Source organism: Amblyomma mixtum, chromosome 1 (genome assembly GCF_055824585.1).
Source record: "Amblyomma mixtum isolate Tamu chromosome 1, ASM5582458v1, whole genome shotgun sequence".
NCBI classification, from domain to species: domain Eukaryota; kingdom Metazoa; phylum Arthropoda; class Arachnida; order Ixodida; family Ixodidae; genus Amblyomma; species Amblyomma mixtum.
The window spans coordinates 61,613,139-61,636,671 of record NC_143012.1 but is presented as its reverse complement, the minus strand read 5'-3'; the positions used below and the strand labels follow the sequence as shown (position 1 = coordinate 61,636,671).

Below are 23,533 nucleotides of genomic sequence, written 5' to 3'. Positions count from 1 at the left end.
CCTACTTACACCCAAAGGCCTTTTGGAACTGCAAGAGGATGGCCAAACTGAATGAGCTGAAGTGAGTTCATGGTGGACATCTGCTGATCACTGTGTCACTTCTTTTCAGGAGCTGTTGGTTGCCATAACCAAGAACGGTGGCGAGGTGTGTGACAACGGCGAATCGCGATTAAGTATAACCGCGGTTAGACTGCCTGTGTTACAAGGATATAAAACAGTTCTGGGAGTGGCTCTAGTTCCGCATGGTTGTGAACCAACTCGAAAAAGCAGAAAGTTTATAAACATGAGAAATTAAAATAACCTGAAGACGAATATTGATTAAAAAATTCCAGGATTGCTGTTAAGTCTGCTTAAGAGCGGAAAGGTGAGAGCCTTTCCCTGTCCACTTTTTCTCCCTCCATTTTTTAGTCCCAGATACCATATTGACGCCAGGCCTATTCTGACGTCCAAAATTGACGTCCATGGCTGTTGTGACGTCTAAGTGTGTTTTTGGCGTTTAAATAATTACTCGACATCAACCAAATTTGGAATTGAGCGAGATTTTTTCACCCTCTACCTAATGCAATCAAACTTTTTTTTTGTATATATAGAACGACATGAATGTGCGGACAAAATTTGCGGACACTTTTGATAACGCGTACGTAGACATATAGTGCTCTCGCAGTAATTCTGTGTAGGCAGTTCAGGTATGTTGCATACGGCCAGTTTGTCTAAAAAAATGGACAGTGGCTTAGCTGTGGTTAAGCCTGGATATACAAGCGAAAAGGTTCAGTTACACTTGGTTTGACGTCATGGCTGTCGCAGTTCGTGCACAATGCACTGGGAGCGCCATGATAACAGTGAAGGCACTTGGTTTGACGTCATGGCTGTCGCAGTTCGTGCACAATGCACTGGGAGCGCCATGATAACAGTGAAGGCTTGGGCTGTCCACACACTGCCTGTAGGGAGGCGCACATGTAGTGAATAGGGTGCTGTCATAGAAGGTTGCTTTAGAGACATGTACTGTGGTGTGCATTCCTTTCGGTGTACACCAGACAGGCATTTCCTTTCCTTAAAAACAATTTTATTTCATTTTCCATGGGGCCCTTGTGGCCAACGTAATCTAGTAACGTTGCTTATGGCGCGTGGGTATCCACCGAGAAACCAATTTTCTTTTCATCTTCCTTCCCTTATGGCGCGGTTCCGTATTGATTTTTTATTTCTGATGTTTTCTTTCATTTTTTTATTCTCGTTCCTGTGCATATTTTTATTCTTCGGCGGCCACCTGCGCTGCGCGTGACGTCGCTCGGTTTCGCGCATGCGCAGAAGTGGCAAATCTGGCCTCCGGCTCACGCGATGCGCGGTGTTGACGAGCCTAGTGAAGCTTTCCGCTTCAAAACGACCAAAGTGGAGAAAACAAACGGCACCGGCAGAACATTGCGATCATCCATTGTAGACAATGCGCAGGATGGAGCAGAGCAAGCGAGCTAAGGCGGACTTCCGGCCGACTCTCCACGGAAGACGTTACTTCCGCCAGTTCTCCCCTTTTGCCTTCCCCCACCCGGCGCTCCTGGAAGCGTCGAGGGCGTTTCGGTGGCGGGTTTTTGACAAGCAAATTTGGCTAATTTTACAATCAGAATCGAGAAAAAATTGAAACAGATGATTTGCAAGGCCCTTCCTTTCCAGGCGCTGCGTTTCATGAAAGCTGAAAACCGTTTCAGCTTCCCTTTAAATAAATGTAAGCAAGAATGGGGAATCGCCAACTGAAAAAACGAAAAAATCTATTAGAAGGAGAAGGAAGACGGGTCAGTGACAGTGAGCGAGCGGCGAAAAAAGAAGCCTTCTCTAAAGATAGCGATGGTGCTTTGGAATCACTGCTGTAAAGGGATGGCGTCATCACTTTGCGACATATGCATAGCGTAACGTTAGAAATGCCCGATATTGCCGCATTTGTGACCTCTATTTCAAGTTGGCTTTCTGCACGTTTTTTCGTTCAAAAATAATGTCTTAGCGTGTGCTGGCTAAACGGGTTTTTGACGTCTGGTTGGCGGTTGCCGTTAAAAAAATTTGCATTTATTTTTATGATCTTGCCACTAATTCTTAGTTCGCACATAAGCTCATCATGCGAACATTTGTAATGAAAATACCCCCGCCTCATAATCACGAAGTAGTTTAACTGCCGGAATCCATCCAGGCATCACTGAAAGCAAAGAAAGCATGGGGACTTTCAATTCCTGTTGCGGATCTAAGCAAAATTAGTAGTGCAAACATCCACGCATACATCAACGACAGAGAGAAAAAAAACTATTACGGTGGAATTCGGGGCATGTCCCTGGGTCTCCGCACGACCCCACTGCACTCAACTGTTTATGTTCTTAAGGTACTTACATAACACGTGGAGGACCGGCCGGTGGCAGTGGTCTGCAGGGCCGGGTCCTCCCATGTCTTGAGGTTCTCTAGCTCCTGCGGGGGTGGGTCCGGTGGGGAGAGGGCGTGGATGGAATAAGCAAAGGATTCTATGTATAGGGTACAGGAAAGAGGGATGATAGTGCGATAGGGTAAGGGGAGAGTGTGTGTCGGCAGTCTGCGCCAGAGTGTTGTATGTCCGTTTAAGAGAGTACTTGTTTGCAAAGTTTCTGCAGGAGAGAGAGAAAACTTTATTTACAAAGGAATTCGGGGCACGCCCCAGGGTCCCCGCACGACCCCACTGCACTCAAGTGTTTATGTTCCTGAGGTCCATAACACTGGCAGCACGGCCGGTGGCGATGGTCTGCACGGCCGGGTCCTCCGAATGCAGCAGGGTCTCCCAGTCCTCCCAGGTCTTGAGGTTCTCTAGGTCCCGCGGGGGAGGGTCCGCCGGGCAGAGGGAAAGGATGTGGAGGGAAGAAGCGAAGGGCTCTGGGCATAGGGCGCAAGCAGGAGTGATGAAGGAGGGATGATAGTGGGTTAGGGTAAGGGGCGAGGGGAGAGTATGTGTTTGTAATCTGCGCCAGAGTTGCGTGTCTGTTATCTAGGGAGGGGTGGGGCGGGGGGTAGAGCTGGCCAGAGGCTCTGTATGCCTGGGTCAGCTCACTGAATGAGTGCATGCGATCCTTCGTGAATCCCCGATCCGAGGCCACCTGAGCCCGGTTTAAAGAACCTCGGGAAAAGGTTGGCGGCCTCGTTTCCGGGATTCCCGGAGTGCGCAGGCACCCATATCAGCTCCACTTGGCGGGGCGGGGGTGCATCGGGCGAGTCCAGTATGCCAAAAGCAGGGACATGAACTCGGCCTCGAGCAAAATTTAGGATCGCAGTTTTAGAGTCAGTTAAAATATACCGGGCTTCCGTGCGGGTTATAGCAAGTGCAATGGCGGCTTCCTCTGCAGCCTCTGGGGACGTATCTGGAGGGAGAGGTAGTGTGAGGAGGGTGGATGAAGAGGAGTCCACCGCAGCTGCTGTAGCTTCATCACCCATGCAGGCAGCGTCCACCCATACGGCGTCCGGCTGGGGGCCGTACGCTCGATGGAGTGCCTTCGCACGGGCTCTGCGGCGCTGCTCATGGTGGGACGGGTGCATATTCCTCGGGAGCGGCCTGATGAGAAGCTCTCGGTGAAGGGATCGTGGGATGGCGAGAAGGGTTGGGTCGTTGGCCGGTATTTTGATTCCCAGGGAGTTCAGGATATACCGACCTGTGGAAGTTTTTGTGAGCCTGATGTATTGGGCCTGTCGGTGGGCCTCCACCAGTTCCCCGATCGTGTTGTGGAGGCCCAGGCCTAGTAATCTGTCTGTGGGTGTGTTGAGGGGAAGATGAAGTGCTACCTTGAATGCCTTGCGAATCAAAGCATCCAAAGCGTTTATGTCATGTTTGGATAGTTGTAAGTATGGGGTAGTGTACAGTACACGGCTGAGGACAAAGGCATGAATGAGGCGACATAGGTCGCGCTCCTTCATGCCTCTATGATGTCCCGAAACCCTGCGGATGAGGTGCGATATCGCGCCTGCAACCTGCTTGAGTTTCTTGAGGGTAGTGGTGTTTTTGCCATCGTTCTGGATGTGCAAGCCCAATACACGGAGGGTGTCAACCTCAGGTACCGGGTAACCATTCAATTCAATGGCAATGGGGGAGCGTGGACAGCGGTGGTTCTTAGGCCGGATGAGGAGCAGTTCGGACTTCTCTGGGGAGCAAGACAGTCCGATGGTCCGTGCGTAATTTTGGGTGAGGGTGGCTGCTTCCTGTAAGGTGTTCTCTATGTCGCCGTCACTGCCGTGGGTGGTCCACAGGGTGATATCGTCGGCATAAAGAGTGTGCTTGAGGTGGGGAATAGTTGCCAATTTCCGGGCGAGGGGTATGAGGGTTATGTTAAAGAGAAAGGGGGAAAGACGGACCCTTGAGGGGTGCCGATACTCTGAAGTGTGTAGGAGGTGGAAGACAGAGGCCCGAAGTGTATCTCAGCCGTGCGGTCAGTCAGGAATGCTTGAATGTAGGCATACGTGCGCACACCCACATTCAATGGGGATAGAGCAGTCATGATCGCCTGATGTTCAATGCGATCAAAAGCTTTGGAGAGATCCAAAGCTAAGACTGCCTTGGTGTGACCTGGAAGAAGCGGGTCAAAAAGGTCGTGTGTGAGTTGCAGCATGGCATCCTGTGCGGATAGATGAGGGCGGAATCCCACCATGCTATGCGGGTAGAGATTGTTGTCCGCCATGTGACTTGTGAGTCTCGCTAACACAACATGCTCGAGGAGCTTCCCGAGGCATGAGGTTAGCGAAATCGGGCGAAGGTTTTGAATGGTGAGTGGTTTGTTGGGTTTTGGTATAAATATTACCTTCGTGTGGCGCCAGGACTGCGGGAGGTTACCCTCCCTCCAGCACTGGTTGAAGTATTTCGTAATGTGGGTGATCGATTGGTCATCCAGATTACGGAGCATGGAGTTTGTGATTTGGTCTGCACCAGGTGCGGAGTTGGCGCGGAAAGTCAGGAGGGCCGCTCTGACTTCCGTCTCCGTGATGTCGGTGTCGAGTGTTGGATTTGCTTGTCCTGTGTAGTGCGGTAGAGGTATGGGGCCGCCTGGAGATGTGTACATGGTTTGAAGTGTGTCTAGAAGGGTGTCGGGATCGTCAATGTGTTCATGTGTGAGGCGTGTCACGTGGTGCTGTGCTGCTGATTTGGTGCGTGTGGGGTCAATGAGGTGTCGGAGGAGTTGCCATGCACGTTTGCTGGACAGGTTTCCGGCGATGCCGTCACATATCTGTCCCCAGTTGGATCGACAGAGCTCCTCAGAGTGCTGTTGGATTTGTGTCTGCAGCGCGGCCAGCCGCTTTTTAAGCGTTCTGTTGTGTTTGTTGCCTTTCCAGCGTTCCAGGATGCTGTGATAAGCCTCCCAGAGGTGGGCTAGGCGTGTGTCAAGGGTCGGTGTTTCGGTTGTAGTTTCAATGTGTCGTGTGTTGTGGTGAATGTCATGCTTGAGTGATTGCACCCATGCATCGATGTCTGCGATGGGAGTGTCTGGGAGGGCGGTGCGTGCAGCGCGAAAGGCATCCCAGTTAATGAGTTCGTGTGTCATATTTGCGTGACGGGGTGGTTTGTATGGGACAGTGATTTGTATAATGTAATGATCACTGCCCAGTGTATGTTGTGTTCTGTTCCAGGTAACGCCGCGGATACAGCGGCTCAGCGTCAGGTCCGGACTGGTGTCCATGCTGACACTGTTGCCGATCCGCGTAGGCGTCTGAAACGTGTTGTGCACAGTGAGTTGGAGGTTCTGCAGGAGCAGCCAGAGCCTGCGACCTCGATGTGTCGTGGTTGTGTATCCCCAGTCAGTATGCTGACTGTTGAAGTCCCCACCGATGAGTAGGGGATGTTTCCCTGCTAGATGGTGTAGCTTTCGCAGAAGTGATTCTAGCGGGGCCATCGGCAGGGACGGGGGGTGGTATATGTTTGCTATAAATATAGAAGGAAGTGAATGTGTGTGATGTATAATTTCCGTGATCACGCAGGGCGTCTCAGACGTAATGTGATGAGTTTTGTAGGTGAGGCTGCGGTGGATGAGTGTGGACGCCCTGGGTGTGTTAGTGGTATCCGAGTGTGTAGATGTGTAGCTGGGGAGGGTTGCTCGGTGTGCAGTCTCCTGGAGAAGAAGTATGTGGGGCGTGGGTGTGATGGTGGGAAGGAGGAGTTGCAGAGGTGCGCGCTTTGCCCGGAAGCCGCGGCAGTTCCAAGTTATAATGGGGAGATAATTAGTGTTCCCCCCCGCCATATTGGATGGTGGGGGGATTGAGGAGGGTATTAAGACGGGTGTCAATTGGTATGTGTGGCTCAGGGAAGGTGTTTTGTGCTTGTGGAGGTAGGATGGGGGGAGTGGAGGGGGTTTGAAGTTGGGTGAAGCGATGGGTAAGATTATGCTCCAAGAGCTCCATCATCTTGGTAAGCATAGCGTCCATGCGCTGCTCAAGTTTTTCGGTGAGGGCGGCGGCAAGGTGATTGAATCTGGCCTCGAGGCGGGCGTCTAGCTCCTTTAGTTTATGGTCAAATTTTGCTTCGAGTGCTGCTAATTTAGCGTCTATTTCTGGGGGCACGGGAGGGGGTGTGGCGTCTGTGGTGCGCTGTTTCTTTGCAGGAGGGGTGCTCGAAGTGTCTGTGGATGATGAGCTCGAATTAATGACAGGGGGTGCGGGACAAAAGTCATGTTCATCTGGTCCTCAAGATTGGACAGGTTTCAATGCATATCACAGCGTAACATATTCACAATATTCGTACAAATGTGCACTGTGGCCTAGTTATATGTGGAGTAATAAATAAGGTGCGGTTTAACTGCGGTTTAACCTTGTTAGAGAGCAAAAGCTGTCATATCAGGCAACGATACGCGGCTTGGCGTCTGTAACGTTGAGTGCGTTCCGGACACTGGAGAGGCAGCGCGCCCACCCTGCCACCATGGCAGGTGGAATGGTTGATGGCGAAAGTTGACTCACGCAGTGAACTCTGCAGCCTATTGCTGCAGTGCCGCGGGTCTGCCACAACTTTGTCAGCGCTAACGCATGCAGCCGACATCTCCCTCTCACCACCCCACGTACCTATAAGGGCGATTCAGGCGTCCACTGACCCAGGGATCCATTTCCTTTCCTTAAAATCATCGCAGTATAAAACGTTGTCAACGCCAATGAACATTCAATGCCAACGCATGCAGCGCACATCTGTCACTACTGCCATGTAGCTTAAAGCACGACTGAGGTGTGCACTGTCCCACCTAACCTCAACATAACCCCCATACCCAAGAACATGCACCTTGAGCGAGATGGGCAACGCAGAGTAGCAAGGGCTCGGGTCCTTCACAGTGCAGCGAGTACCATGAGGTGGCCTACGTGGACGCAGCGGAATATGCGACAGGCTCCCGTATGGCCCTGGCGGTAGCCGACAATAATGCAACGCTTCTAAACTCCAGCTCAATCATTACCAATTCGACCACAGAGGCAGAAGAGGCAGCCGTCGCGCTTGCTCTCATTTCTACATCTGCCACAAAAATTATCTCTGATTCCAAATCTGCCATTGTAAATTACGCCAAGGGCTACATATCCAGCATCGCTGCTCGTTTATTACGCTTCTGGCAACCCCGGCGCCTCAGAGCCCTCATCTGGACGCCAGCACATGCTGGCCTCCCTGGAAACGAGGAGGCTCATTCCCTAGCCCGAGGTCTCACATTCCGGGCAGGAGTCGAGCCCCCTCTACGAGCCTCGGAGCGCCTGCTCTCCTTCCGTGAAGTTCTCTCGTACTACCGAGACAAACGAAGGGAATACGCACCCCCCAGCCCCATCCCTCACCATAGCGCAGGCTGCACATTGGCGACTACAAACCCGGACTGATACCCAGACCAATTCCCGTCATCATGCAAACTTTGCGGCAAACCGGGAGACTTCTTACACACCCTCCTCACATGCCCCACCTTCCCTCATCCCCCATCAGCAACCGTGGCGGAGTCTTACTGGTAGTCTCTTCTGACCAGCTCGTCCGCTCAAGTCCAGCGCCGGATCATCTCCAGCGCTCACAGAAGGATTGCGCTCCAGGGGCTATCCTTCGCGTTGTAAGGGTGCCTCCTCACATTGAGAGGGCATCCAAGTGCCATGTAGGGGGCTTCGCCCCCACGATTTACATCATTCGCAATAAACGTTTCCAACGCCACCACCAGGGGGTCAGTTAAGCGCCTTTCCTTTGCTTTCGAAGCTGCCGCTGTTCATCCGTTTCGTAGCTTAAAACGCGACTAAGGTGTCCACTGTACCAGGGGGCCAGTTATGCATCTTTCCTTTGCGTCATCCGAAGGTCAAATGAGGGTGAAATCTCCCGACACAGTGGCCTTTGGTTTACGTAGCGTGGTGAAGCATTCGCTTCTATATACTACAATATGATCTATTCCAGGGTTTACGTTTTCACCAGCTGACTTCATGCAGCTGCATCACGTGCTTATTACAATGCTGGGAAAAGGTACGAACACTCGCCAACGTTCCTAGCAGGGAAGGATTGGCGCGGTTGCTCCCATTTTCGCCAACAATGAACCTCGTCGACCAGCGCAGGAGCAAGGCTTCCTCTCCTACTACAACTAGTTCCACATTGTATAGTGTCAAAGAAAGTGTTTGGATGGTCTAGTAAGGGAAACATTTTTGTAGCAAAAGCTACATTGCCCACGAACTTGCGATTTCGCAGCGGCTGTGCTTCGAGGAGGCACAGAGACCGACCTTGAGCCGTTGCCTAGCAACCGCCGCAGCTGGCGGACGCCGCTAAAGCCCGACGCCACTAAAGTCACCACGCGCTCGACACGCCATCTGCATGACGTCACACCGTGCGCCTCGCCGCTGAGCCGTCGCCGTTTGGTATGACGTCACACCGCTTGCCTCGTCGTTGCGTCGTTGCGAGGTGCCATTAGGCTTGCGCGCTCCAGAATCGAGAGCGTATCTAAAAAACTAGGCTGAATTGCAGCTTAAACTTTATCGTCGAAGCAAGGTAAGTCATAGCGAAAAGTAACAACACCAGTAGTTGCCGGTAAACATGCCGACCGGAATCGCAAGGACTGCTGAATTGGCTGAAGCGGGCGGCTCTCGCTTGAAAGGACGTCGCCATGTTTTCACGCCAAGGGCGCAAAAGCCGCAACTGCCGATTGCGTTCGTACGCTAACGGTAGCCCGTCGCCCGCGCGAATCGCTTCAGCGCATTCCGTTGTTCGACTAAGCGTAGTAAATTGGGGCGACGGCACGACGACGTAGCAGGAAGGCGGATCCGTGTTGTCACGCCGCCGTCACCGCGGCTCGAGCCAATCAGCGAAGTGCGACTGCGACATGTCGCAAAAGGCGACACCGGGAGAATACCACCCCAGGCTTAACCAAGTTAAGCCTCAGCCATTTTTTTTTTTTTTTAGGAATAGAGCCGAAATTCCGTGTGGTTGAAAGTGTGCGCCATGTGCGAATTCTTAGTCTTTGAGCTCTTCATGTTACTTTTGTGAAATAGGAGTTGGAAATGTGCCCACAGATTTGCACATTTTTCTCGTTACTAGAGTGCAATACGTGTCTGAAAGGGTTATGCACCAGAGTTGAATAGTGGCAAGTTTGGTGCTGTGTGGCCGAAGATTCCTGTCCATATTAAAATATCATCATCATCACGAGGCTTGCAGCCTGGTCTGGTAGACCTCTCTGATCTGCGTCCGAAGAATACAGTAGCAGCATAGCGATTAAGATCGTCCTGGGTATTCCGATCATTGGCTGGCAGCAGACAACATTTTTATGGCTGAGAGAATAGGTGACGTCCAAACTACGGTGGACATTGTGTCACGGCGAAGTTTCTTCACGTGAACTTGGACTTCCGGGTCATTCCTGTGGTTTCGTTTGCAGAGGTGTGGTTTCGACCATCCGTTCCTTAATACTAGCCTTCACATCGCTGGGAAAAGGGTGTTGTGCGCTTCCTCAAACTGCAGCAATTTCACTGCAACGGGATGCAACATGTTCCGAGTACTGTCGAGTAGCAAGCGACGAAAACAGTGCACCATAGCGACCGGTTGACAGACTGCCTGCGACGTGCTCCAGCGACAACTGTAGGCTTTGTGTCGAGCATTTTGATAGCGGTAAATGTTTGAGAGTGTTGTGCAAGTTAGAGAATTTGGTAAAGTAGGTTGTTTTCTTTCCTTGAGGAGTGCCAAGTTTTTGCTCTGACAACTTTGGCTGCGTGACGCAGCTGTTCTCGCATGTCAGCGGCAGCAGTGTTCGGTTGTAAGTTTGCAAGTAAGGCTTTTTGATGGGCTAGTTGGTAAATATTCATATTTGATAGGCTGTGCGCTAAAAAGTCGTTCACAGGAAAAAGGAGAGACGACAGGAAAGAAGCCCAACTTTAAACTTTAATGAACTTTCCTGTCGTCTCTCCTTTTTCCTGTGAATGTCTCTTTAGCGCACAGCCTATCAAATAGGTTTGCAGCTGTGTGTATTAGCCTCTGTCACTACAACGTGACAAGGTGTTAAGGACTGACTCTTTAGGCATTTGTGCTGCATGCGAGCTGCTCAAATCCAGAGCCAACACCTAAAGCCTATGCGATCACTACGGTCAGCTGCCGAAACGGTGACACCAGCCATGACGGGGTGTCGTTGATTGACGTACGTTACAGGCCGGAACATCATGTTTGTTTACGAGCACTTGTTGGATGTGTAGATTGTTATATGAGAACTTTTTTGCTAACTGCATTCCAAAATTGAAACACATAATTTCGCCAGCAGACCAATGAGCATGAGCACACAGCAAGTGTGGAGAAATTACAAGCATGGTTTTGCATTCAAATTCTGTTTGTGTGGACTCGCATGGTGCAGTTACATTTCTTCATGTTCTCTGTGTGGAGAGCTAGGGTGACATATAAGGTGATTGCATTGGAAAACTACAGAAATTGTTTACCGCAATTCTTTTCATACTGAGTCAGTCAACTGTGAAAAACTTTACTTCAAATCAGGATAACAAATATAACTTACACCAAAAATAGCAGCCAACATTAGTTCAGCCATTTTTCACCTTTCATGTCTTGACGGCTCGGCGGTTATGGCGCTCGGCTGCTGACCCGAAAGACGCAGGTTCGATCCCAGCCACGGTGTTCGAATTTCTATGGAGGCAAAATTCTAGAGGCCCGTGTACTGTGCCATGTGAGTGCACGTTAAAGAACCCCAGGTGGTCGAAATTTCCAGAGCCCTTCAATACGGCATCCCTCATAACCTGAGTAGCTTTGGGGCATTAAACCCCCCAAAACCAAACCAAACCATAATCCAGCACATAGGAGAGGTTACATTGTTTCTGTGGAGCAAAGCATTATTTGCAAACTGCTAGGAGCTTAACAAGCACGTGAAGTAAATAAATGTCTGTAAACACAGCATACAGGTGATGTGTTGCCCGCTTGCATTCAGGTATATTCCATTGAACGTCTTCAGAGATTTTCTGATTTCAAAGATCTGCATGTGCTTCAGGACGGAAACCAGGGGCTGGCAGAAAGGGACTTCCTTCTTCAAGAACTGTTTTTGAGATTCATCGTGCCTCTCTTCACACTTGCAAGGCAGCAGCTTTTAGAAATGGAGGTAACATACTATATAAGAACATATATGTTGCCATCCAGAATCATCACTGCGAGGGTCGCTGGCAATTTCAAGAAGTGCAAGATGCAGCAAGGAATGCAAAGGCTGATCTAGTGACTGCTGGGCCCATGAGGATCAAGAGTAATAATTATACTATAAAACTGCTAGCTTTAAAAGGCCAAGGAACAGACTGTGCTCACAGACAGTCGACTTTTTGGTATCACCAATGTCTTAGGAATGGTTTACCAAAGCCTATTAATGTACAGTCTTTGTCAAAGATGTACAGCTTAAAAGGTTTGCTTCGAAGCTGTGTAGTGAGACTCGTAAGCACATTTGACAGTCCTAAGCCCGGAGGGCAGAGGGCTTAAATTCCTCCAGCCTTCGTGCAATTTGGGTCCCTGAGTATGTAGGAGGAGCCACACTGCAAGGCTCAGAAGCAGACCCCTTGGGCTGTGCACTTTTCACAAAGACTGTACATGCTAAGCCGGAGTCATCATCATCATCATCAGCCTGACTACACCCACTGCAGGGCAAAGGCCTCTCCCATGTCTCTCCAATTAACCCTGTCCTTTGCCAGCTGCGCCCACCGTATCCACGCAAACTTCTTAATCTCATCTGCCCACCTAACTGTCTGCCGCCCTCTGCTACTCTTGCCTTCTCTTGGAATCCACTCCGTCACCCTCAAGGACCAGCGGTTATCTTGCCTTCGCATTACATGCCCTGCCCCAAGCCCACTTCTTCCTCTTGATTTCAACTAGGATGTCATTAACCCGCGTTTATTCCCTCACCCACTCCGCCGCAGTGCTAATACCTAAACTAAAACCGGATGGGAATGCTTTCGGTTCAACAGTCTGCAAGACTTAGTCTAAGGAACTTTTAAAGTATGCCGAAACAACTCAGATCAAGCTTCTGTGTGTTCCTGAAAAGCCAATGCAAAATTTTTATACACTGTGCCATTGTATTTATTGCGATTTTCTATTCCTCACTCAGACCTCCCGCATTGAACTCATTTATTACATGCTATAAAACATTTTCGCCAAAAGTTTTTGCAAGAAAAAGATTATATCAGATGTTGTTACTTGCACAACAAGAAAAGTGTCCCATTAGCAGCTGAGAAACTTGCTCATTTAGCAGTTCAGCAATACAGCTACCTATGTCAAGAGCTAGTTCTGCTTTGGCTGCCATTTTTCGTCCTGTCTTTGTGCCTGACTTTGTTTCTGTTGTGGTGCTTGTAGTGAATCTACGCTGCAGGCATTGATACCTCGCTTTGACTTAAGGTTACTTAAGGCTTTAATTAGGAAAAACATGAGGTAGGCACATCTTTTGCTTAGCTTTTAGTGTTATTATTAAGCTACCTTACCTTGAACACCTTGCATACAATATACATTTCCACATTTGTGTACTATTGGAGACATATTCTCCAGGACGTGCCGCTGGTGATGTTGGATTATAGTTGTGAAGTGTGCTCTTGTTTAGGTAATTACACAGCACACATTATAGTGTCCAAGGCCTAGCTTCATCGCCACGAGTGTGATCTGCAACCACCGGCTGATAGGAAAGCTATATGCTTTTCATTTCATTCGTGTGTCCTGGGCACTTTTGTCTCCGGTAGTACTTATGAATTAATAGCTAGCTGAGGTGCCAGCCATGCAGGACATTTGTCCCTACACTCGTTGGTGGTTCTTTTTCGACTAGGCTCCGAGCACAAAGTACACAAGAGCAGAATGGCTACACGGTCTCCTATACCTTGGTGGGAAGCAACACTGATTTTACGTTCTGAAGCTGCTGAAGGTTTCAGGAGATGCCATGAAACAAAGCATTTATTTTCCTACTTTTTATTTTTCCATCTGCGTAATGTAGTATCCACCGCAGTGGCTCAGTGGTTAAGGCGCTCGTCTACTGAGCCGGATTTCCCGGGTTTGAACCCTACTGGAGCAGCGAAATGCAAAAGGCGCCTGTGTGCGATGTCAGTGCACATTACAGATCCCCAGGTGGTCGAAATTATTCTACAGTATGTCTTTCTTCCTTCTTTTACTCCCTCATTTATCCCTTCTCTTATGGCGCTGTTCAGGTGTCCACCAAGACATGCCAGACAGCTACTGTGCCATTTCCTTTACTCGAAAACCAATTTTATAATATAGCAACCAGCACTGGGAAATCAAGCGCAGGATCTCTTAACATTCAGAGCTGTAAAAGATGTATAAATGGCATGTAATGTCCCACGCCCCTTCATGGAGGCTGGGATGTCGGGTGGAAAGTCGGGTGGGCGGATAATGAAGTGTGCGGGGATAAGGTGGCCATACTTGGAAGAGGACAGGGTTAACTGGAAAGAATGGGGGAGGACTGTTTCCTGCAGTGGACTTAGTTTGATGATGATGATTGGTACAAGCCGGCTTCAGTTTGTGTTCCTCTAAAGGAAGGGCATATCAGATTTTTCATTGTCCCTTCTTTTTTTTTAGCGAAAGCTCTACTACTCGATGTACAGCTCATTGTTTTGCCTGTCTTTGCGCGTTTGACCTTGAAGCCCAACCAAGGTCAAACCAAGGACACACCCCCAAGACTAACAATGTATGACTATGTGTCTTGCTGCTAATGGCCATGATACACCTGTATGGTACGGCCCAGCAATCATGTGACCAACGACCAGTGGTCACTTGACCTTTGACATTGACTTTTAGAGCTGAGGTTCACATCACCTGATGTGATGTCATGTGATGACGTAGCAATGACGTTGCACCATTCTTTGCTATAAATACCACCGGCTTTGCGCTTGCTCTCACAGCTGACAAAGCCGTGGACGGTGGCAGAGCTGGGCCATCTGCGAGTACCCTACGTCGGAGACGTCAAGCCGAATCCGACCATCCAGCGGATATAGCTCGCCGTCAAGCCCGCCTTGCTAAAGCCCGGGAACATTATCATGCTAAGAAAGCTGCTGAAACCCCCGAGCAGCGAGAAACAAGACTTGCGGTGACACGCGAGGCTGACTGTGCCAAGAAGCATGCCAAGGTCGAATCGGATTCAAGGCTGCCAACCGTGGGAGAAGACACCAGCCAAGCCACTGATAGCAATAAAGCCAAACTTTAACCAAGCCCTGCCATCATCATCATCATCATCAGCCTGACTACGCCCACTGATGGGCAAAGGTCTCTCCCATGTCTCTCCAGTTAACCCTGTCCTTTGCCATTTGCGGCCACCGTGTAGCATACCATGTGTATCTATGTAACCATGCGTAACCATGTGTAGCCATGCAACACCAAGCTTACGCTCGTCTACTGGGTTCAGCCGGGTTGAACCTCAGCCAGTTATTTTTTTTGGAATGATGCATTTGACATTAGTAAACATAGATCACTATATTTAATTTGTCTGCGCCCTGTAAATACTATGTTTTTATTGTTTGTTTTATTGGGGTTTTACATCCCAAAGTGACTCGGGCTGTGAGGGACGCCGTAGTGGAGGGCTCCGGAAATTTTGACCACCTGGGGCTCACTAACGTGCGCTGACATCGCAAGCACACGGGCCCCTAGAGTTTCGCCTCCATCGAAATTCGGCCACCGCGGCCGGGATCAAAATAATTGCGTCTCTTCTCTCATGTAGTTTTTGATTCTGTTGCCAAACAGTGGTTGCAATGTCACAAGTAGGCAAGAGTTTACATGACGAATACAAAAAATGTGACACTCTCACTGCTTGGTTGTTTTAATCTACTCATAACTCTTAAGCCGACGTATTGCAGAAGCAAGAATCAGAGGAAGTGAACAAACTGTTATTTTTCTGTTTTTGGTTGCCTTTTAATTGCGATAACATTTGAACCCCCATGTCAGCGGAATCTGTCTGTCCGTTCGTCAAGCCTGGGTTGGCAGGTGGCAAAATGGAGAGGGGAATCCCCTCTCCACTTTTAGTGGAGAGGAGGCGAAGGGAAGACGAAGAGAGGGTGGGAGGTGACTGGTGTCAAGTGGGAAGAGCGAAGTGGCGGTACGGTGCGTCACATGGTGATTCACGGACAGGATTTTGCCTTGCGCTCGCACGGTCTGAACCCGTCATCGGCAGCAGCTGCTCCATCCGGTGGGAACACTAAGGCTAATGCATACTGTGCTGCGTCAGTCATATTGCTTGCTTTGATTTCATACTTACCGTATTTTCCGGTGTATAAGACGCACCCTTGTATAAGACGCACATGCCATATATGCAAGCTGTCACTGAAAAAGTTTGTATATAAGACGCACCCGTGTATAAAACGCACCCCAGTTTACCCAGTTAGGCTAGTGAGGCTTAATTAAACACGCTTGCGCGACTATCGCGAAATGCACCGTACCTGTCAGCAATTCTTAAGCAACGCTAAATGATCGAAAAAGGCAACACTCACGCCATACCCATCCACGTTTTAGCAAAAAAGAAAGAAAAAACGATACAGCTCCCCATATGTCCATAACAACATTTTATTTCTACTTGAAACCTTCGAAGTCTTCATCTTCAGATGCGCTATCAAAAGGTTCACCCATTTCTGGAAGCAACTCGGCTGAAACATGCACTACGTACACGGAGCAAAAAAAGTTGCAAAGGGTGACTAAAAGAACGCCGGCTTGTCTTGACAATGGCGAGAAGCGCGATTGTCACCATCTTTTGGCGCTTCTCATTACTTTTGCTTGGGGCCTCCGAAACAGCCGCGCGTTTGTGATCCCGGAAGTCGTCATCCCCGCCATTTCATAATAAAGATCACCTAGAATGTCGCGCACGGCGGTCCCGGTATTGAAGTATTAACCGTGTTACAACCGCGTTATTGGTAGTGATATATTTTAGGTGAAAAAAGCTTGAGCATGAACCGGAGTAATCGAGGAACTCGCAAAAAAAAGATGAAAAATTCGCATATAAGACGCACCCTTGTATAGGACGCACCAGCAAGATTTTCGAAAAAAAGCCGCGTCTTGTACACCGGAAAATACGGTACCTGTGCTTACATAACTGTCATTTCAATGCTGCAACCAAATCTTCACTGGAGAAGATATTCAGATATATAATAAGTACTTGCCATGCGTGTATTTCACGTGGTGATCCATGTTTATAGTAGGATACAACTGAAAAAAATTGGAGTTGCTAACAATGGGCCGCAGTCTGCGGTGTCCTTTATTACTCCGCTAGTCAATGAAAACAATAAACGAAATCAGCTTTTTAATGTTTGACCTTATTAAACAATCCAGACATCAAAAGTGTACAACTTATAAATTTTTTCTTGTGATTAGCGCCTTGTTTAGGTAACAAGAAAAGTTTTAACAACAGACTACATTTTGTCATGGAGGAATGTGGGCGTAGCTTCACTGCAGACTTAAGTTGTATTCAACTATAGTAACATCTTGTGCATCATTCTGCAGCAAGAACATGCCCCAAAAGATTTGGTGTCACTACGTCTTTCAGGGAAATGTTAATTTTTAGAAATTCTCATCGCAGTTGTGGGCCTGTCTAAGCCAATCAAAGGCTTATGGGGCAGTAGTCAGCAGCAGGCATAGAGTTGCGTGCAAAATACTGGCAACATATATGGTTGTTGAAACAGGTAGGCGTATACAAGCATGTAGAAATTAGCAGCTAACTTAATGAAGGCTATCTTGACAAAATATTGCCGCAGGAAGTTTGTTTGACAAGTAAAGGAATATAATGTTATGTGTAGATGTGGTCGCCATATCTGAATTGCACTCACTGAGCAGAATAAATGAATGAGCTGTTTATATAGAAAGGGGGGCTCTAGGCCATTTGTTGGGTAATTGGGTTATTAAGAAAGGGAATAGTAGGGACCGATTGATACACGAAGGGACTGCTTGGGTGATCGAGCCACACTCTACACTGCTTTGTAGAGGCCATTTATCTTGGCATATTTGCCAGTATCTTCCCAGATGTTGTTCGCCCCAGCTCTGGCCAGTACATGAAATTCTTCGCCATCGGTGGGAAAACCATGCTTGGTGACGAGGTCGTTGCGTTTCTTGCGGAACTCTGAACAATGCCAAACTAGGTATACTACTGGTCCGCACGGCACATACAGGTGCAGTACGAGCACTTCATGACGTCTGCACTGTCGCCATGATGCCTATGAGGGCCAGTAAATCATTTACGAGTGATGTTTGGCGTGTAGGCGACATCGGTGATGATCTTATTAATGAAGACCTGCTCATGCCTTGTGAGAGCAGCTGAGGTAGCAAGGTTGTCCGGTAGTGTAATGGCCTTAAGTCAAGCACGGCTTCTCTGTCTGGCGTGCTGTATCATTAAGACAGCCAAGTTGTTGGGCATATCAGTAGGGTTGTCGGTAATGGCGGGATATGCCAGCGCAGGAAGGAACGAGATACTCTCCTGGGCCATGTTTTGAGTGGACTGGTTCCCGTTGTCATCGCCCGTGTGTCCAGGAATCCATGCAAGGCTAATGCACACATTGTGCATTGAGAGGGCTCTGATTATAATTGTGTGCATCAAGAATGGTTTGTGGCGCTCGTGCATGGCTTCATGTGAATCAGAGAGTACCCAGATTTTACGTGGCATGGCAGTTTGTAGCAGTAGATTACCGACCAAAACATTTTTCATTTTCACCTGTAGGAGAGTGCCGTATATAGCGAGCATTTCCCCTTCCTTTAATGCATCCATCGGGTACATGAATAGTACGGCAGCTATTGTAGTTGAGATTGTCACGGCTGCGCCATGCCGTTGATATGACAGAGTAAAATTACGGTTAAGCTTTCCTCAAAAATTGTTCACTTAGAATATTTGCACACTTTAGTTTGAGGAATCACTTAAACACTTTGTAGTCATGAAGGTTTATCCTTATTCACAAATTTCAGATGCTGTGAAAAGACACTGTCTTGTACCATTGTCGAGTGGAACATTTTCACCATATAGACCCGAGTGATTAGTTCCTGCAATGCTGATTTGACTACAAATGAAAGTGCTGAAAGCACACTGCGAAGTGGAGGGTTTGCAACATGCATTGCTGCCATAAAGCAGGGTCTTTCTTGTCCTCCCTAGATTCACTGGTGCTGCTGAATGAACTCCTATTGTCATTTGAGAAGAGAGTGTAGTTCTCATCTTTACTGAAGCAGTTTTCACTGTCACTGATTCCACCTGCGTTCTGACTAGTTGATCCTTTCGTGTCTTCGATTAAGGGACAATACCATGAAAATTAGAGGGTATAACTGCCGGATTAATACACTTAAATATTCCTTTTTTCCCAACACAATAAATGAGTGGAACCTGCTGCCTAATGAAGTATTTGAGAGTGAGAATTTCCAGGCGGCAATTTACAATCTGATTATGCTGTTCTCAGTGTTGGTTCTGCATCTCGGGTGTAATCAAAATGCTGTTGTCTTTGTTGGAAGTTCTTAACATTTTTCTGTAACTTTTTTTTCTGTTTTGTTCTATTGTGCTGTATTGAATTTTACTGTTAATGTACAGTACAGTCCACTGTTAAAGGGAACATGCGATCGCATGGTCTCCGCGCTTCGTGAAGCGCTGCCGCCGAGAACTTGTGGGAATTGTCGGCACAAGACGCATGCTCAGTGAGCATAATGGCTGGTCATTCCGCGCCTGCGCCTGATGCCACCTATTCACGCCGCACCTAGGCGGCAGGGCTTCGTGAAGCGCAGGGCACGCAGTTGCATGTTCCCTTTAACAATGGATCGTACTGTACTTACCCCCCCCCCCCCCCCCTCCCCCTGCAATAATGCCTCTCAAGGCGCTGTAGGTACCTTGAATAAATAAATAAATAAACATTGCACTAGCATAGAAGATGAACACAGGAGATGACAGGAGACATTTTTGCACAATGTGTTCTTGATTGAAGTCTCACCAGTTCCGTCCATGAAGCGCAAGCGCTTGAAAACGTCACGATTGACTGCATTGTTGAAGTCTGAAGCAAGAGTCAGGCATGTTGACTTATGCTGCCCTCTGAAAGCAGAAAAACAAAGCCCTAACAAGTACTTGTTAGAAGAGCTCGTCAAGATTTGGTGTCCCATGTTCAGCAAGGGGGAGCCGGGTGCTTGATGCTCCGAAGGGTGCAGAGGGGCTTGGCTGATGACTGAGATGTTCATTCTACAGTACTGTGCAAAGCGAGGCTAATGACCGCAGGGGATTGAATTTGATTCCTTGCTGTCGGTGCATGTTCTTGAGTATGGAATATTCCTGTGGTTGTCACATCCTGTTGTCCCCTAGGAAGTTTGTCTTGCAATGTGTATTTTTCAGAAGTTTGCATCTTTTGACTGAGTGTTATTCCTTTCCTGCTTGTAACTATAGTGGCAAGGTTGTTCAAGGTGAAAGTGGGATGTGCTTGTCAAGCTTGCGAAAGTTAAATCTGAAAAATTGCGGGATAGTGGCACAGTCATTGAAGCACAGCAGGCAAGCGACAGCAGAAAGAAGCCTGCCGACACAAAGTGGCCAGTGTGGACGAAATTTTGGGCGTAGTTTGCTCCCTGCTACTGCAAGAAAGGAAGTGGTTCCAGCTTGAGCGCATTCTGTGAAATGGTAGGAGTCCAAACTGCGAACCTGTGGCCCTTGGCTTGATTTGTTTTTGTGTTTCTGTTTTACCTTGTTTTTGTAACTCTCGACTCGAAGGCTCATGCAGACACTGTCTCTGGTAGAAATTAGAAACGTGTTGGACTGCTATGAAACTGAATGTAGACCGACATGGGCAAAGTAAAAGTGCTGCTTGCTCTCATTCCAAACCAAAGGAAGGATAGACACAGAATGCCACTGTGTGTTTCATCATCATCGGGATCAGCCTGACTATGCTCACTGCAGGACAAAGGCTTCACCATCATCATCATCATCATCAGCCTGACTACACCCACTGCAGGGCAAAGGCCTCTCCCATGTCTCTCCAATTAACCCTGTCCTTTTGCCAGTTGCCGCCACCGTATTCCCGCAAACTTCTTATTCTCATATCCGCCCACCTAACTTTCTGCCGCCCCCGCTACGCTTGCCTTCTCTTGGTACCCACTCCGTTACCCTTAAAGGACCAGTGTTTATCTTGCCTTCGCATTACATGCCCTGCCCAAGCCCATTTCTTCCTCTTCACCCATATCTCTCCAATTAACCTTGCCCTATGCCAGTTGCGGCCAATTTGTGTCCATTGTGTGCTTACCATGTGCTTTACGTTTATGTTGCGGGTTACTTGAAGGTGGAATACGAGGAAGAGACAGAAAATCAAGGGAGGAACAGCTAGAGGGAAGTGAGTGAATGCTTAGTTGTTTCGAACCTCACTCACTACAACAAGCAGATGCTCTGGCTTTTGCTGGCATTGACTTTTGGAGTTGAGAAGATTGTAGGCTAATGTATTTGCAAGTATGGCCCATTGTTTTTATGGGTTTTAATTTTTCGTTTACTATCATTGGTTTGTTCATAGAAACTTGGGGGCATGGGAGTAAAAGTCGGGCGCAGTTTCAGGAGACTAAACGCAGGTACAAATTAAGTTTTTCTAAACACACTGGTAGTTCAAGTTTTGTTTTTTCATGCAATTTGTGAAAGAAAAAATAACTACAGCAGTGCTCATTTCTCTGAGAGGCAGTAAATACTCCATTTGGGGCTACTACCTGTATTTAATTTTTTTTTTCACCTTTTCTGGCTTATAATAGCTCTACTTTCAGTGAAACTGTACTCAGATACAAATCAAGTATACAGCAGCAAATGCCACTCAAAAGAGATCCTCCAGCCAGTTGGCGTCGACCAGCTCTCATCTAAGTTGCAGTACAGCAGAGGCTAGGCAGGAAAGGGAAAGAGACGGACCCCTGGTGGTCAATAGCCTGAGTTGCTTTGGGACATTAAACCCCACAAATCAAACCAATGTAGCTTGCTTGCAGTTTTTCATGTGATGTCATGCAATGGCTCAGTAGCTTTGGTGTTTGGCTGCTGAGCCTAAAGATGCTGGTTCAAAATCCCTGTCACAGCAGCCAAATCGCGGTGGAGATGAAATGCAAGATAACAAGCGTGCTGTTTGATGTCAGTGCATGTTAAAGAACCCCGGGTGTCTAAATCAAACTGCGAGACTTCATCAAACTGGAGTCTCCCAGCTTAATATCTCTCTCAGCCCTTGGGCAACATTGGGATGTTAAAGGAGTATAGACACCTAACTTCTGGGTGCGTGTTTTCTTTATAATGAGGTGTAAGGCCCTATTACACACGGATTACCATGTGGTATCCTCCTACGACCGCTAAATAACTTATAATCTAATTTCTTTCTCGTGCAGTTTTGGTTTCAACAGCCGAACGATGGCTGTGATGTCAAAGAGAGGCTATAGGTCACCGGAGGCATGAAAAACTGCAATATAATCGGTGTTTCTCTTTATGTTGTCATTCTGGCTCTTGAAGAAGGCTGGCTTCAGCACTGTAGTGAATTAAAATGATGAAGCAGCGATTATATCGCAGTTTTTCATGCCTCACGTGGCCTATAACCTCTCTTTGACGTCACAGCCATCATTTGGCTTTTGAAATCAAAACCAAAATAGCATGACAGAAAAATTGGATTCAAAATTATTTAGATTCATGCTTAGTAGTGTTTTCTGCATCATTGTAGAGAAGACGACATGCCACTAAAATTAGGTGTCTATACTCTTTTAAACCTCATGTACCGCACCATAGCATTCTGTGTTCTGTAGTTTTTTGTGAACGGTATTTGCTACCTTTCCTTTTGTACATGCTGTTGACCCTCCACATGTGATCGTGTGCCTGTTTACCTGTGCAGTTGGTTCGCTGACCCCTGGCATCGACTGATGAGCAAGCTGCGCGTAGTTGACCTGGTGGGTCTTGCCTTGCCCTCCGATTTGCTGGACAAGACACCAGTCTTATTTCTGCCACTGACACCAAAGATGCCCATGCTTCAGGAGCAGTGGGATGGTCACCATAAGTGCCACAGAAGCCAACACATTGACGCCATCATCGATGGTAACACAGAGTTCCTTCCGAAGAGGAATCGGCATTTATTTATTTATTGGAAATACCTGCAGCGCCCGAAGGCATTATTGCAGGGGGGAAGAGGCATTGCCCATTTCTGCAATGGCCAAGCTGATCAGTGCTGCTTACAAACTTTACCGAAGAATACGGACACATCAGCAAAGGCACGATTACATTCCTCGACAAAACCACCGACATACGAGATGCCGACGCCTTCTTAGACACATCCAGAAAAGACCCACTCTTCTGGGAACACACACCTACCTTCGACATCAACCCAGTGCTGCCCAGGCACACAGAAAACCAGATCCACAGTCACCTTCAGAGTTACGACTACTTTTCTGCCTCGTCAAACGCTCGACGAACATCTATCAAAAAGCATCGCATTCTAACCAGTGACAGCAACCTCCCTCTGTGCCAAAGCTTCTACCATGTCTCGACACATGAACGCCAAGCTATTCGGGACCAAGTTGAGGAAATGCTGCACGACAATGTCATCATGTCATCGAATAGCTCCTGGGAAGCCAGGGTCATTCTTGTGGACAAGAGGAACGGTAATCTCCTATTTTGTGTGGATTACCACCTACTGAACAGTGAGGTCAAGGAAGATGGCTACTCCCTGCCCCCATCCCCCTTGCATCGTCAATGTCGTGAACCGCCTCTGTGATGGCAAATACTTCTAGTTCACGGACATAAAGAGTGGGTATCGGTAAATCAAGGTTGATGTTAGTGACCGTGAGAAGACCCCTGACAGCTGCTATGAGTTGAAGGTAATGCCATTTTGGCCTTTTTTTCTGCCCCAGAACTGTTCCAGCGTGGAATGGACACAGTGCTGGCAATCTCAAGCGGCGAATTTGCCTTGTACACTCGGGTTACGTCTTGTCTCTTCCTTGACCTTTGACGATCGGAAAGGCTTCGAACTGTGCTGGCGGCAATAAAGTCATCACGGCTCGTTCTGAAGCCAGAGCAATGCCATTTTGCTTGTGAGCCGCTGCTGTTTCTTGGCCATATCGTAAGCAGTGATGGAATGCAATCTGACCCACAGAAAACTGCCAGTATCGTACAGTTGCTCTGCTTGCTCT

At 48.1% G+C, this 23,533-nt stretch overlaps 1 protein-coding gene across 1 annotated transcript in view; it reads left to right on the top strand.

The window, feature by feature from the left end:
* The window catches only part of LOC149366455 (uncharacterized), a 57,868-nt gene extending 35,396 nt beyond the window's left edge, over nucleotides 1–22,472 (top strand). The window contains exon 4 of the mRNA XM_089550859.1: nucleotides 22,243–22,472. Within this exon, the coding sequence (XP_089406985.1) occupies nucleotides 22,243–22,254 (12 nt within the window). The 3' untranslated portion in view covers nucleotides 22,255–22,472. The remainder of the gene's footprint in view (nucleotides 1–22,242) is intronic.
* Nucleotides 22,473–23,533: the final 1,061 nt, after the last annotated feature.